This window comes from Phoxinus phoxinus (genome assembly GCF_949152265.1).
Source record: "Phoxinus phoxinus genome assembly, chromosome: 2".
Classification (NCBI taxonomy): domain Eukaryota; kingdom Metazoa; phylum Chordata; class Actinopteri; order Cypriniformes; family Leuciscidae; genus Phoxinus; species Phoxinus phoxinus.
The window spans coordinates 51,750,875-51,767,413 of NC_136877.1; the positions used below are offsets into that span (position 1 = coordinate 51,750,875).

Genomic DNA, 16,539 nt, shown 5'->3' on the forward strand with positions numbered 1-16,539 from the left:
AACAAAGATTAATAAATACAGTAACAAATGTATTGCTCATGGTTAGTTCATGTTAGTTAATACATTAACTAATGAACCTTATTGTAAAGTGTTACCATTAGGCTATATAAAAAAAAACATTTTGTTTGGGAGTTAAATCTTTCTTATTTATAAATGCATTTCTGCATTTACTATAAAGAAACTTCTCAATTGTTTTGGCAGAGGTCAATTCCCCCCAAAAAAGAAATCGGTCTGTTGAAAAAAAAAGATATATATATATACAGCATATATGACATTAGGACATTAGGGTTGAAGACAATTACTTTCGGCATTTGTTTTATTTAAATACATTTGTGTGTGTTCATTTTATTGCATGTTTTGTTATGAAAGTGATAAAGTACTTAATATACACAAAATGACATCATTCACTTCTTATGATCAATAATGCAGAGCAAAAACATAATATTACTCCAGCATCTCTGCAGTTAACAAAGTATTGTTTTTCTTTATCAAAAAGAAAAATGGCTTTCAAATATGTCCTATATATTTCCAACGTTTGACAATGCTGCCATTAATCATTGTAGGACAATGAAATGTTGAAATTATCCAATGAAAAGTGATATTGTTTGCTAGTTGTGTTGTTCTCTGTCGGGTGGATCCAACAACAAGTTGTCTCTCAGCAGTTTAATTTTTAATTCTGTCACGTTGAATTGAAAATATTCTATATTCTGTCTTTTAATTGGTTTATTTCTTTCACTGAATTTTTCAACTGGCAAATTCCTTTCTGCAAATCATTAATGAATGTTTCTGTTTTCTCCTTAAACTCCATCATATATATCTGTTGATGTGTGGGTTTTGCAGACTTGTCCTTTAGCCGCTTGTTGTCTTCTATAATGTCTTTGAGGATTTCAGGCACAGAATTAACCTTGGCGATCATTTCTGAAAAGTTTCTAGACAAAAGCCCAACTTTAGACATCCGGTCTCCCACTTTACTGTCATGATCCTGAAAGAGTCGCGCTTTTCCAACGCAGGAGGAGAAATGTTCACTTAAAACCTGGGCTTTGTGTTCTGATTGAGAAAGATCTCGGAGTATTTCCTCAGTACGTTGACAGATTTTTTCCAGCTTGTCAATAATAAGGTTCATTTTATCCTGAAATCCTTTACATTCCACTTCAATGGTTCGTTTTAAGTTCTTTAATTTCTTCTCCTGCTGTGTGTTCTTGTATATCCCGAAAGCAGAACATAATACAGAGACTACAACCGCAGCTGCCACTGTTCCAGCAAACATGTCAGAAACATCTTCATCATTTAAAATGAGAGATAATGCTGCAAACAACACCGCGATTCCTCCAGATATCACTGCTGCTCGGAGGACAAAAATAGCAGGTCTGAAACCATTTTTTAACTCATTGGTGATATCACTAATTTTCTCTAAATGCTTCTTGAATTCTGGGGAAATGTCCTTATGGAGTCTGTTCAATTCCTCTTGGAGATTAATAACATCAGATCTAAAAGGAAAACAAAGCAGAGACATTTGTATATTCTGTCCATCACATAATACATTTTGTTATATATTAGTGCATATGAGCCATATTCATGTTGTATTATGTGATGTGATTCTGTCCTGTGCCACTAGGGGGCTGTATGTGCTCGTGAAAATAAACTGGCTAGATAATAGTAACATTGCTGAACTCTCCATTTGTTTTGTGTAAAGGCCGCACGGGCACACGTCTAAACTTAATCCGCTGTATTAGCAACCAGTACTAGACTTCGTTTAGGAATAGTCAGTACAATGGTTATTGTGTATATTAGCTTATGTATCAATGAAAAAGTTTCTTTAGTTTGATACTTTATGCTACATATACAGTATGACTTCACAAACTTTAGTATTATGATTATTTTAAACATTGCCTCATTATCAAAATGATGTTAAACACTCAGATAATTATTCTGGTCCTTCATATCAAGTGAAAACCCATAGATATCATGAACAGAACACTGTATTAAAACAGTAAGAGCATCTCTCACCGCATGTTAGGCGGTTCCTCAATGCTGTCGCGCCGGCGCCGGCGTCTGGGTGAAGACATCGTTGCTGTGATTAAAGAACACAAGAGTTGTGTATCATGTTAAGATTAGCACAGCACCACATTGCACATTTAAGCGACTAGCAGATCATAATGCAAACAGTCAAGCCAGTCATCTATTGCTGGATGCTGCTTTACTGCTGGTTTAAAATACTTAAGCAATCGTATAAAACAACACGAAACAACTAAAATGATTGACAACATATCTTCCCTTCCACAGATGTATGAAACGTGTTTATGAGAGAGCCACGACACATGTGTTGTGTTGATGCGAGAGAAGACAATCTTATATTCATTAAACGCTCACTTATGCACCATTTTACAAAAAATAAAAATACATAGACATACAGTATATAGACAAAATAGACATAAAGCCAAATCAACTTGAAATGTAACAAATTAAGCTATAATGACATTTTTCCTCTCCTGTAAATATCTTGTGTTAACATCATGTGACGTTTCATTTTTAATTAGCATTTTAACTCACGAACCCTTTTAATTTCTTACACAAACCCCAGTTTTGGGAAACTCTGGCAAAATGTGTTTTATATATATACTTCATGATGTTGACAAAGAATGGAATGAATATGATTATGTTCGTCATGTAATTTAAATCAGTTTTATTTCTATAATGTTAATAACTATGATCTTACCCGGGTAGCGTGTAGAAGTTGAGCTGAACTCATCAGAGTGTCAGTGTGACTCAGATTTGGCATCGGTCTTCTTTTAGCTTCTTAAAGCCTGTCAAAACATTTCAGAAGAGAAATTTGACATTAAATAGATATAAATATACCATCAGAGAGATTCTGTCTGAATAACAGTCAACACTGAACAGAAATCTTATTATCTAATATCTGAATAATCAATAGATAAACCGAAGCACGTCAGCGCACTTGCCCACGGGAATATCGTTATTACAAATACTACAAATTGCATACTTTGTCTTCAATAACAAATGTACATTATTTGATAAATAAAACATAGCTATACTTTGTACAAAATACTATTGTATACTATAATGTATTTTTATAGTATACTTTGAATGCATTGTAACAATGATCATATCCAGCACACAGTTAAAATTTACCTAAAATATATTTTTAATAACGTGGAAATAAATACACTTATATAATTTATATAAATACACAAAAATAAACTGAATTGTCACTTCAAGTATATTTTTCCTAAAATATAGCCTACTAAAGTACAATTATTTTAAAGTGTACTTTAAACTAATTTTTAACATGTTTTGTTATTTGCAATGTATTGAAAAAGAGAATATATTTTAAATACAAGTATACTTTTTTTCACTAGGGTGGCCATTCATTAAATGCGTTTAGATGAGATTTTGTGTCATCTATGGGTCAAGAATTAAACTGGGGGGATATTAAAAATTGGAGTATTTCTATAGAATGTGTGATTGTAAAGTTATTCGATCCGTTCAGTGTTTCTGGTTTCTGGTTTCGTTTCGGCCGAATTATTTTACGCTTCAGTAAAGTAGTGGCCTTGGCATGTGTACTATTCGAAATGTGAAGAATAAGCCAATTCATTGTTAAACTCTCAACCTATTTCTCTTGCTGACGAATCAGCGAGATTTGGACAATAAGTCTAGGCCAATCTGTTATTATTTTTGTAACTCGTTTGCAATGCCTTTTATTTTCACAAATAGTGGTAGGGATGTTTTCAAAACCCTTCACATTATAATAAAGATGGTAATTATTAATGTAGGAAAATGTTTTCAAACATTAACCGACGTTAATATGTCAACGATATGCAGAATAGTGCAGTCCTATACCAGAGGAAACGATTAACCATGACATGTGTACATTAATTCAACAGAAAAATCAGAGAAGCATGAAATAACAGAAGCAAGATATTCGATCGAATTAAAAATAAAAAGTGTCAATTAGATAAAACTGGTATTATACTTGACATTCTGTTCCTTCTGTGCGTGACTACTTGCACTCGCAACTCCATTACAACTTACTGCAAACTGTACATACAGAGCACACAAACAACACACACACACACACACACAACATTAACACTAGACCAACCTTTCTGCAGTCCTGATCGAGGCTTGTATTTTGCGCACTAATAACCGATTGTGATGATCTATAAATCCACATGTTAAACCGAGCTCGTGCTTATAACAGCGAGACGATACAAACTTAGTTACACTGATCATGCACAGAACCTATCTATACAATTTAGTTTTAAGACATTTACGTAAACCAAACAGAAGAAAAAGATAAAAAGTTAGGCTATTCTTTAAAGTTAGCCAGAATGAAGCTATAAACACACAGCACTCGTTTAGTCCTCTCTTCTTTCTCTTCCTCCTCCGCTCTCCCGCCCCAGAACAGGTTCATACAGGTTTACAGTACAGAGCAAACACGACATGAGCTTTCAGAACCTGCTCTACTGTAGGCTATTTATTGTAGCATATTCTAGCAACTGAAAAAATCACGGTTTCAAAACCACTATAATTTCCCGTTATTCCGTTCCTGCTGTTTCTTTATTTCTCATCACAAGTGTAGGAATCCCTCAGGTTGTGGAGAGTAACACGAGTCTTCCTGGTTACACGAGCAGTCAGTGTGTGTTCACGTGTTTTTTTTTTTTTTTTTTTTTTTGCCGATCTCAGTTCTGGACTTGCACAAACTGCATTGCAATAATTTTCCAATATGTCCTTTGTGTGGAAATGCATGTAGCATAACTTTTGGATCATGATTCAAATGCAGAGGTTACCTCTTATTGTAAATAGCTATAGTTCGGTCAGTAAATGATAAATATATGAATATATCGGCTATCACTATGGTATGTGTAAATCCGGTCTGATCAGGAACTCTCATGCCATGCAACAAAACAATAAATCTCTAATCTGGAGAGAAGATCTCAGAGAAAGAGCAAAGTACACAACCTGTTGTTTTTCCCCTTTTACATTTGATATAATTTTAAATGTCTCAGTGTAAACGGTCAGGGTTTTCCTCATGGTAAACTGGGAATACACTATACATCAACTACACTGTAAATGTAAACCATTGTTTCAAGTCACATGCAAGTCACAACGCTGGCTGATAAACACAGATGTAGAGGCTGTTAATGCATGAAAATTTGAATTTAACATCAACAATCACCATCTGTTTTTTCTAATTTGAAGGGATTTGATAATATATCTGCAAAAATAAAAACCATTACACATAAGTTATATAAATAGCCTACCCTGATAATGAGTGCACGTTTAATTGTAGCTAATATTTTGAATTCTCATCAAAGCGTGCTATTAATAACACTGTTAAACCTTGCTGTAAAAACGGCCAAGTTCTGACAGTATACACAACATTTCCCATTAAAACAGTAAATACTGTAGAAAGCAATGCATTCTGTGTAATATTTGTTGTTTTTGAGAAAATATCCTACAGGAATATTTACTGTGAATTACTAGAGCTCAAAGTCGACACTCAGAGGCCGTTCCACATCACACACTATAATACACATCTATACACTATTCCCTATATTAGTTCACTAATTTTTCTTTTTTGTAGTGGACACAATTCTCTCTCATTTTAAACACTATAGCAGATTTAAGGTATGATATAAAAAAATACCTTAGTGCTTCAAAATTAAATTAAATTGCTCATTATTATTGCAAAAACTTTAAATTCAATAATATATTGAACAAATGTTACTTTATCAGCTGCACTTCACTGTTGCTTAAACATTGCTTTTGAATAACAGTTTAGCTTCAGTGAACCGTAAGTCAAGCAATCAGGCCTACATTACACACTTTTAATACACACACGTTTGTGTTCACATAAAGCAACAAATCACAATCTGAGGACAAAGGTGAAATAATAATAATGTATTATTTATTAAACTAATCTTGTCTGACATGTAAAATACTTAAATATCAGCACTGATTGTTGATTGAACTGCATGTGTCAAAGGAACACCAGACTTATGTCATGAAACTGAATATCATCATTATGCAATATTATATTGTGATATTCCCTAATTGGCTTTTCACTAATGTTACCACAGCTAAGACATTTATTTTCTTTGAGTTAATGTGAATTTAAGTTACATTAAAATAGTAATATTTACTTTGACTCCAACACTTTTTGTATGAAAGTAAACATTGCTGATGAATGACCCTAAATATTAGTAATACTTTTCTATTGTGTTTCCAGATGAACTGAGACCGTTCCACTTACGTGTTTTTAACTCCATACACTGAGTAAAGTGAAAAGTGATCAGTTATTGATTTTGTGTTGTAAATGAAAACGTATAGGGCTGCACGGAAATCTAATTGCGATTTGTCAGGTTAAAATAGACATTTTTAATGTGATTTTTAAAACAAATAAACTAAATGATAAAAAAAAAACAAGTTTGTTGTGCTTGTTTTGGGACTTTATTGTTTAAAACCTTTATTTATTATGAGAAACAGGTACATTTTATTTTATAAACTATTCACAAACTGAAACAAATGTTTAGTTGTTCATAATTTAGTGTAGATTTTTTATAATTATTCAATATTGTGTATCAGTCGACAAGCCAATAGATGAAAACTGTTTTCCAGTGTGCTGATGTGTAATGTTTCTGACAGTCATTGCAGAGTTGAACAAGATTATGAATGATTATATAAGATGTTAATTATAGCTTTACAGGAAATATTAACATATTTGATTGATTTTATTGATGTTCCTTCATGTTGTTTTTCCACACTTTATACAGTCTATTTGTACTAGTAAAACATTTACACAACTTTCCCTCTGTGAAAGCAGGAATCAGGAAGATTTTTCCAGCCGTATTTATGAGATTATGTTACATTACATTTAATGCAAACAAATATAGTCTAATAAAAGAGGCTAGTAAATAAATACACTAAACAAACCTTCTGTAATTTTTAGTCTCACCACTAGAGACCTCTCTCCATAAAGCTTGTGAGATTACACAAGAAGTGTTTCTGAATTATGAATTATGATTGAATGATTCCACCCTATTTTGCGACTCAAAAGTAAGCCTTTTTTTATGAGATTTTGAATGCACTACAAACCAGTGTGTTTATGACTATGATGAAGGAATTTAAATAATATGATAATTAAAAGTTCACAATGTAAAGTTGCATAATGGACTATTTTAACAGGTAAAATAACTGGAAGCGAATGAAACCAGAAACCTCACATTCAAGTTACAACTGGCCATGCCACTCTTTTTAGGTTACATGTGTGAATATGCTCATTTAAATCAGTTCATCTTTATTCATTTCCCAATAGCAATTTGGTTGCAGCATAAAATCATAAGACAATCACCATATAAACAATACAAACATATAAAACAGATCTTAAGACAAAATAAAATGATCCCAATTCCAGTCAATCATATTCACATGTTGGCAACGAGAGCATTTTGTGTTTTAGTGTTAATTATGTCAAAAAGCCACGAGTGGTTCAACGGGCACAGGAATAAGTGTAGCGTGTCTAGATCGGACTCCCTCACACACACAAAGACTAATTCAGATACGTACACGTTATAACATCATAAAACAAATAATCAATTATAATACCATTTGTGTCATGATCCTGGTTCTTTCCTTCTCTGTTTTCTTCCCTCTGTCTCCCCCTGCTGGTTATATTTTGTCACACCTTCTCTTTCCTCGCACTCTCACGCACACACCCGTTATCTCTTCCTCTCACTACCGTCAGCTGGCCCTCATGCTCATCTCTTCAACACACCTGTTCTCTATCTTCCCCTTTAGTCCTCTCTATATCTAGTTCTCTCTTTCTTATCGGATTATTGTTTGACCTTCATGCACGTAAATGACGTTTCCCGTTACTTCTCTGAGGTTATCCTGTGTCCTGTCCTGTCCTGTCCTGTCCTGTGTTCGTAAACATCACCACTATCTTCTGCTGTGTTTGACCGCACCTGTGCTGATCCAGTCCCTCCGTGGAGTGCAGCAGAGGGGTCTGGTCTCACCGGCGGTCCCTTCCTCACCGCTAGAGCCATCCGGGTCTCCGCCTGAGATTTCCTGGAGGAAACAGCAGAACACCTTTCTTTTACCTTTTTGTGAGAAGACTTTCCGTTTATTTCTGCCTGAGTGGCATTGCCTTGTTTTCCATTAAAGAAGTGTTCACCTGCTTTCATCTCTGGACTCCTCTGTACCGTGACAATTTGTACGCATACATTCAAAAGAAACATTGGATGTGTACACATGTGCAGGCCGCACCACACAGCATGAATCTGATTCGTTCCCCTTATAACACTCTTCATACGATACATATTTATTAACAGTCAACCGGATCTCTTTTCTTTCATAAACAGAACTAATTAAACAAATGAACACTACACAGTGTTACGTGACACCAAGGCCCCTCTTGTCCCTTCACGAGGTCAACTTGCTCATTTTAATCCTCTGTCTTTTTCCTTCCCATAAAAAAGTTTAACTACAACTCTCTCTGTTTTGTCGGCGACTGATGCCTAGTTCACACTACAGGATTTTAAGCCCGATTTAAGCCCGATTTGCAAATCGTTGAGCTCGCCGACAGGTCGGGTTGTTATCGCGTGCAAATCGCGGGGGATTAGCGGCCGATGAACGCTCGCCAATCTGTTAGTATGAAAGAGCCAACAACGCATCAAAGACGCTCGCAGACGCCTCGTGGACGCGTCGCCGAGCCCAGAAAAATATCTAGCATGCTAGATATCCAGAGCTGTCGCACGACTCAACCACATGTGATGCCATGAGCTACAGCCAATCAGAGCAAGGCATGGGTTGAGGTCACTGGGAAAATACCGTTTATATACTGTATATGGGATTTTTTTTTCTTTTTTTAGAGCAAATCATCGCGCAAACAGTTTGCAGCACTAATTTCTGTCTGACGTCCATATTCAAACAAAGACTCGCGTGTTGTGTACTTGTGTTCTTCTTCGCTGGGTAGTGGCGCGCGTGCTGTATTGCGTCATTTCCGGTTCGTTTTATCGCGTGATTTCTTCGTGATAAAACGTGGTTTTGTAGACAAGATAGAATCGTTGGCTGACAGAGTTGTTGTCACCTCGTGTAGTGCGTTACCTCCTGTTGCGGATCAATCACGTTGTGTCGTGTGGTGTGAACAGCTCAACAACTCGAACACTCCTGATTTCACAGAGAGCAAGTCATGTAGTGTGAACCGCACAGTTCAGCCCGACATTTTAAAATCCTGTAGTGTGCACTTGCCTTGATTCAACTTTGGTGGCAAGTTGGGATATCAGGGTCGAATTTCAATTTCCAGAAACTTCTCCATGAAATCATCTTGCTCTTTTCCCAGCCTCTCAATGGCCTTCAGTATATCATCTAGTATTATTTATGGGCTCAGATATCTGCCGTCGTATCTTCGGAAGAGGCTGTTGATCAGGGCGTCTGAAGATGGTATCCTCTTCGCCTTCAGGGGTTAGTTTAGCATAACCATGCACAGGAGGATTCACACTTTCTGCCATTCCTCCCATTTGTCTCAGGTTTAACTGATTGAGGATCTGTAAGAGAATTGAATTTAGTATCTTACTCTGAACTGGTGAACAAATATAATATCGGGAGCCAAGGAAACTTTTGGAAGTATCTGCAGATTAGACACGGTGTCAAGAACTAATTGAATGCAAGAGATAACCCTGTTTATGCTCATCTTCAGTTGCCGTGTGAAGCTCAGACTGCTTATGTGTTACACATCACTGCTTAACTGCAGATTTCTGTAATAACCTGGGAACAATATTGCAGGATTATTATCCATGATAATGACCGTCTATGTATTTATTATGTCTCTGGGACTTTTTATTAGTTATTATTGCAAGATAAGAAACAGCACTGCATTTAATACACAAGGAAAAAGAAATAATACAGAGAAATAACAATGGCTCCTCACCCATTAAGAAAAATATCATCATAATTCTTAAGAAACTTCTTGTTCTTATTGGTATCAATAAGTTTAAGAGATTTTGGAATAAGGGAGCTCTCAGCGATAAAGCAAAAGTATTGAGAATTTATTTGTGTGAATACAATTATTACAATGCAACACAAAGGAATAAGCACCAAGATCCATAGCATAGTCATTACAAAAACAAAACAAAAGAAAGAAATATATCTTTCAATGAAAAGTTTCATATTTTGTATTGTATTTTATAAAAGGAGAAAGATAACAACTCAAGTTCTCCCAAAGAGATTTTAACCTGATTTTAATGGTAATAAATGAAACAAAGTTTCTACATCTACTTTGCAAAATACACATTAAGATCAACAAAAGTAGAGTTGGCTGGCTAGACATTGTGTTGAATCTTGAAGATGTCTGTGGTAATAACCTCATCAGTTTTGAGAAACCGACTGGAAAGGGAACAACGGAGCAGTGCATTCTGGGTTATGGCTGCTGTAAATGTAACCTGCATAAAGATGGCACTGTTTTCACTGTCACAATCTTGATGCTTCGAATCTTTTCACAAAACAATCAGAGAAAAGCTTCAGAGATTTAAGAGGCTTTAGTTCTCCATCTCTACTCAACAGTTTTAGGCATTTTAGCAAATGTTTTGATCAAATTTACTGTTTTAGAGAGCGTTTACTCTTGTTTTTGTAATTATTTTTATTTAAACATTGATTAAATGCTTAATTTAATAGTTGAAATCTAGTTTATCTTAGACCATGGGTTTGTATTGATGTTTTAGTGTAATCAGTAAAGTCAATGTCCTTCAGTGAACCTGCAATAATGTTGAAAAAGTTCATAAAGTCTGTATACTCATGTAGAGTCTGCTTTTAAATATTAGCATAACTGTCTATCTGTGAGTGTAATTTTTCGTGTGTGCCAATTAAACTAAATTAAACTAAACTAATCTAAACTAAACTAAACTAAACTAAACTAAACTAAACTAAACTAAACTAGAAAATATACATCTTGAAACATCATTGGCATTGTTTTGTTCTGGCTGTTTGATTTGTTCTTCCTCTTTAGAGGCGGGACTCAGAGAGAAAGAAGAAGAAGAAGAAAGGCGGAACATTGAACGTTTCCTGGTGTTCATTTTTATTAATTTTCAACGATTTAGACATTGTTTGCCTTTCAATTATATTACGAAAATAGTTTAAAACTAAATAGAATATGTTAGTTCCGTATGCTATGTATAATTTAGTTTGTATCGTCGCGCTTTAAAACTCAAGAGTTTCTCCGTTTCAACTCGTGGACTGCAAGCTCGAGCTTCGGCTGTTTAAGTTTTCTTTAGGACGCAAAATACAAAAGAGCTTCGATCAAGACTACAACCAGGTTTGTCTATTCAATTTGAGATTGAATTTACGAGGAAGTAATGACGCACCCAAAACCAGACCAAAGCGAAACCGAAACCATGTAAACTTGATATGATATATTAGACTTTGCTTGGAATAGAAATAAGCGTGATTATGCAAGAGTCTACAGTAGCCTATATCATTTTTACTCAAAATGAGCCCTTTGTTGAGCAACTTGACAATATATAGGCTACAGTATATAGTGTTTTGCTTGTGCCTGATTTGTGTTAGCCTATGTTATACTTTCTAAAAACAGTCACACACGATTTCCTTTTTTAACACGAAATTCAAACAACAAATGTTGTTTTGATGTGATTTAATGTGCCGCGACAGCTGACTTGTTTATGGCTGAATCCAGATCTCTGCCGCTCAGACTTTTATAAATAGAAACAAAGATGAACATGAGTCGAGTGTTCAACAACTCTTTGGAACATAGTAGCCTACTTATCATTAGAAAGCCCAGAGTTTGATTTGGTTTGAAACTTGTTTGATTTCGGTGATTGTTAGCATTACAATTTTGTGAGTGACCCAGATATACTGACCCGTTTCCACAGATGTTTGATTGGTCTGTTGAGGCTATAAAGCTCTTCATATGGCCATGTGAAAACTATGTGATTATTTTTGTTTGCCTTTTTTATCGTCACTTTTCAAGAAATTAATAAAAAATATAAATGGACACTGAAAAAAAGGTCTATGAAACCAAAAAAAAAAAAAAAAAAAAAAATCGCAATCAATATTCAGTCACAGTGTTTTGTGTTACAGGACACGTGACTGTTGTGTATTTTTGCCAGAGTTACTTCCTGTGTTTTTACAACTGATGTGGTGTTTGGATGAACAGTGAAACACAGAAACGAATTGTTAACTTGTTTTTATGTAGTCCATTGACGTTTAATAAAGAGTTTATTTGAAATAAATAAGAGCTTCTGAATATCTCTGACAGAAATACATTAAATCTGTTTATTACCGGTAATAACAAGTGTAAGATGCAGTGAATGCAGCATTTGAAAAAGACAAGAGGCATGAAGTGATTGGCTGCCAAAAAACACCCTTTAATCTTTAAGGTTTTAAAAATTCATATTTTAAATATTTATTTGAATTTATTGTATTTATTTTAGAGCTTTTATAGGATACCATTTAAACTATCTATTTTTATTATAATTTTTTTTCTCCAACAAGTGTTGTTCTATCCAGTAACATTTAAAAAGTCTACACGTCAAAATACCACGGACACACTCTGTAATTATACATCTAATTGTTTAAATACAAATATAACAACATTTAATTCTGAGTGAGTGTTTATTTGTAATGAATAACTGTGTGTTCAGCAGATAACTGAGGAGTTGTGACGGTCTTCTGTGAGCTGGAAACATGATGGAAGAAAACCCTGTGAGTTAAACTTATGATAATGAACCTTATATGAAGAAGTAAAACTATGAACCTGGAATCATTTAATTTTAATACATATGATGATTTGATAGATTTTTTATTGAATTTGTAATAAATTGTAAGTTCTGTAACAAGTATGGGACCATATACCAAATTATTATTATTATTATTTTTTTAAGCATCAAAATGTGCAAAATGGAAATACTATTTTAAATACTATGTATAACATTAAAAAAGTTTATAGATAAGAATATAACCATTAAATGTTAGAGTAAAACACATCTTAAATATATAGTTCACCCAAAAATGAAGATGATGCATCGTTCATTATAAAAGTAATCCACACGGCTGTATGTAATGCTGCGTGACATTGTTCACAAGCTTTTTATTTCCGCGGTTGTAACACTGAGCGATTACACCAGATTACCCCAGATAGTTTTCAGCAAGTTGTTCTAATCTTTCAACACCTTCAGATGTTCATTCATGTTTATCCTGTAACTAGTGAAGAGCAAGAGATGATAGCGTTCTCTTAATTCCCTGATCTCTGTGTTTAATCCCTTATCAAAAGTGTTACATTATTAACAGACTTAAATTTGTGAAACTACAGCAAGAGTTCCTACAACACTCAGTTATTATGATGGATTTTTAAATGCGTTGTGCACAAACTAATTTGACCAACAGCATCCAGAGTCACACACACACATACAAAAAATCAGCATATCATTCTCAACAATGGTGGCAATAAACAAAGATGAAAAACATAAACTCTGATCATCACAAAACAGGATACAGAAAGTGACAGCAAAAATACAAGCAGATAAAATACTGTAGAGCATTTTGCGAAAAGTTTGTTTTGCGATTGCATTACGACTGCAAACTGAGTGTGATGGTGCGTTCACACTGGACGCGAATAGCGCGTCAGGCGCGAGTGATTTCAATGTTAAGTCAATGCAAAGACGCGTTACGCGCGTAAAACGCGTGTAACGCGTCTTTGCATTGACTTAACATTGAAATCACTCGCGCCTGACGCGCTATTCGCATCCGGTGTGTAGCAGCAGTAAGGCGTATAATGTGCTTGTAGTTTTGCAGACTTGGTCTGAAGGTTTCTGTACATGAGTGAACGCCTTCACTGAGTGAGCCTCAAGTAACACTTTTTCATGCTCAGAAATTCTAAAACAAGTTACCACAGAATTACAATTCATAATGACTATTTAGTGTATTATATGCTGAACACTAAAGGGGCTCATTCAACCATATTTAATATGTAAATGTCATAGATAATTTATTAAGATATATTTTTTCCCCCTAAAGATGCGTCACCATCACAAACTCTCTAATGACAGTGCTGACTGTGGTTCCTCAGATAGGAGCATCGGACTACCTCGTTCATTCAGTGCTGACAGTGTCGGACTACCTCCTTCATTCAGTGCTGACAGTGGTTACAGTGGTTCCTCAGATAGGAGCATCGGACTACCTCGTTCATTCAGTGCTGACAGTGTCGGACTACCTCGTTTATTCAGTGCTGACAGTGGTTACAGTGGTTCCTCAGATAGGAGCTCTGATCTTCCTCGTTCATCCAGTGCTTACAGTGGTTACAGTGGTTCCTCAGATAGGAGCATCGGACTACCTCCTTCATTCAGTGCTAACAGTGTCGGACTACTTTGTCCATTCAGTGCTGACAGTGTCGGACTACCTTGTCCATTCAGTGCTGACAGTGTCGGACTACCTCCTTCATTCAGTGCTAACAGTGTCGGACTACTTTGTCCATTCAGTGCTGACAGTGTCGGACTACCTCCTTCATTCAGTGCTGACAGTGGTTACAGTGGTTCCTCAGATAGGAGCTCTGATCTTCCTCCTCCATTCAGTAAGTACATTTCATGATGAATATGATCAACATCAGTTCCCTTTCGTCCTGAGAACTCCGACGTGTCGTCGGGGAGTTCCCTGACGAATTGGGATCACGCTAGGGAGACCAAATGCCTACGAGATAATTAAAACGAGCCAATGAAAATTGGCATGCAGGAATGCATTCCGCAGCCCGCCTACCAGCGCGGGCATAAAAGGCGGAAGCAACGCATGCATAGTGCTTTTAGCTTCGGAGCCGACCGGTTGTGTCCTCTCTGAGTGAATGAGCTTTAAGATTGTATCTTACGCTCAACGAGTCTGCTGTTTCGGGACGGGATCTCTCTGTGTTGGTGAGACGCCGTTTCAGCGACCGCGCGGTTCCTGTCTGCCGGCTGCGTTTACACGCTGTTATTTCAAAAGCTGTTCTCACAGCTGGTAAACGGTTGAGTGCGCACAGCGGGCTTGCAGTTTCCCCGCTGTGCTGCCGCGTTGGTTCCCTGTGTGCTTCAGCACAGTAGAGAGAGTACTTTCTTCCTGAAAGAGCAACACGAGTGAAGATCGCGTCCTTTTCAGGATGACGTTCCACTCGTGTTTCTGGATGCGATCGTTTCCTGTCCTCATTTGACGGCCACGTTCATTGTTTTACATGCCTAATCAGTGTGTGAGACTACGTTCGTGGGTGGTTCATGTCCTCTCGGGAGTGCATGACCACGTCGGCACGTTGTTCGTCTCCCCTTTCACGTAAGGGCTTGAGCCGCTCAGTGTGCCGTGTGCCGTCGAGCGCCGGCTGACAGCGCGGGTTGTCACGGCAACCCAGCGCGCGTCATTCGGCGCTCTAGATGCGCGGTCGAGACTCGTGTACCTCTACGAGGTTGAGTCCCTTTTGCTTGTTCCCCAATCTAGTTCCTTTTCTAAAAAGGAGAGGACTACTTTGGCTAATGAGCATTTGGTGATTACAGGGGGTTACAGTGCGGCATGTCTCGTCAGGTGAAAGACCCTCACGAGCTTCCCACTCCTCTAGCGCATCGCAAACATGCTGAGACTGTGTTCGTGGGTGGTTTATGCTTTCTTATGAGAGCATGACCACGTCGGCACGTTGTTCGCCTTGCCTGAAGGCTTGAGCGCCCAGCGTGCCGTGTGTCATCGAAATGATGGCCACGTTCACTGTCTTGCATGCCTGGTGACGGCCACGATCACTGTTTCACATGCCTAATCAGTGTGTTGAGACTGCGTTCGTGGGTGGTTCATGTTCTCTCATGAGTGCATGACCACGTCGGCACGTTGTTCGTCTCCCCTTTCACGTAAAGGCTTGAGCTGCTCAGTGTGCCGTGTGCCGTCGAGGCTTTCAGATGGGATTCTGGTCCTTCTCATGGGGGACCAAGCATTTCATTCGGGGCTCCAGGGAAGGACAGATGTCGATCGCTACATCGGAGAGAGGGCTGTTATACTCTAAAAATGATGCTGCGTTCCTACTATAATAGAAAATTTTTGGCAGTATGGAAGCATTTTGGTGCCAATATGGCAAGCCAAACATGCCTAAATCTGCAGAAGTTTTTCCTCTCTCACTACCCCTGCACATTCAGTGCACGTGGGTAGTTCTGACTCGGGGTGGAGCTGCGCTTGTGACTGACCGTGATTAGTCACAGTGCTGGCCCTAGGGCAGACGATGTCCACACTGGTGGTCCAGAAGCGCCTTTAAACCAGCCCGCTCGGGGTTTGTTTCCCCTCAGCAAGAGGATGGGAAACGACCCTGAGAGGAGCGACCCAGAGTATGTGATATCTGCTCTTCGGGAGTGTGTGTTATCACCACTCCTTCCCCCGGGGGAGGGCCGGGTGGAGAATTTCGTTTCTGTTCCGCCGCTGGTCATCCAGTCAGCGGTACCCAAATTTTGAGCAGTTCACTTCCTCTGAGTCACTCACGGGCCCCAGCGCTTAGATGACAGTGAGGGCTACGGCCTT

At 37.4% G+C, this 16,539-nt stretch overlaps 1 protein-coding gene and 1 long non-coding RNA gene across 6 annotated transcripts in view; one reads left to right on the forward strand and one right to left on the reverse strand.

The window, feature by feature from the left end:
* Positions 1-236: 236 nt before the first annotated feature.
* On the reverse strand, positions 237-4,664 carry LOC306993429. The gene is made up of 4 exons (XR_013796450.1): positions 4,121-4,664; positions 2,717-2,804; positions 2,008-2,071; positions 237-1,487 (listed from the first exon to the last, which is right to left on the reverse strand). It is a non-coding gene; the product is annotated as an uncharacterized lncRNA (long non-coding RNA).
* The window catches only part of LOC306992969 (uncharacterized protein), a 38,265-nt gene continuing 23,066 nt past the window's right edge, over positions 1,341-16,539 (forward strand). The window contains exons 1-4 of one of the 5 annotated variants that reach the window (XM_079602323.1): positions 11,035-11,329; positions 12,526-12,585; positions 12,675-12,735; positions 14,047-14,599. In XM_079602323.1, the coding sequence (XP_079458449.1) occupies positions 12,718-12,735; positions 14,047-14,599 (571 nt within the window). In that variant the 5' untranslated portion in view covers positions 11,035-11,329; positions 12,526-12,585; positions 12,675-12,717. Of the gene's footprint in view, positions 1,366-11,015; positions 11,330-12,525; positions 12,586-12,674; positions 12,736-14,046; positions 14,600-16,539 lie in introns of those variants that run through there. The other 4 variants (XM_079602324.1, XM_079602325.1, XM_079602321.1 and 1 more) reach the window with 4 other exon arrangements.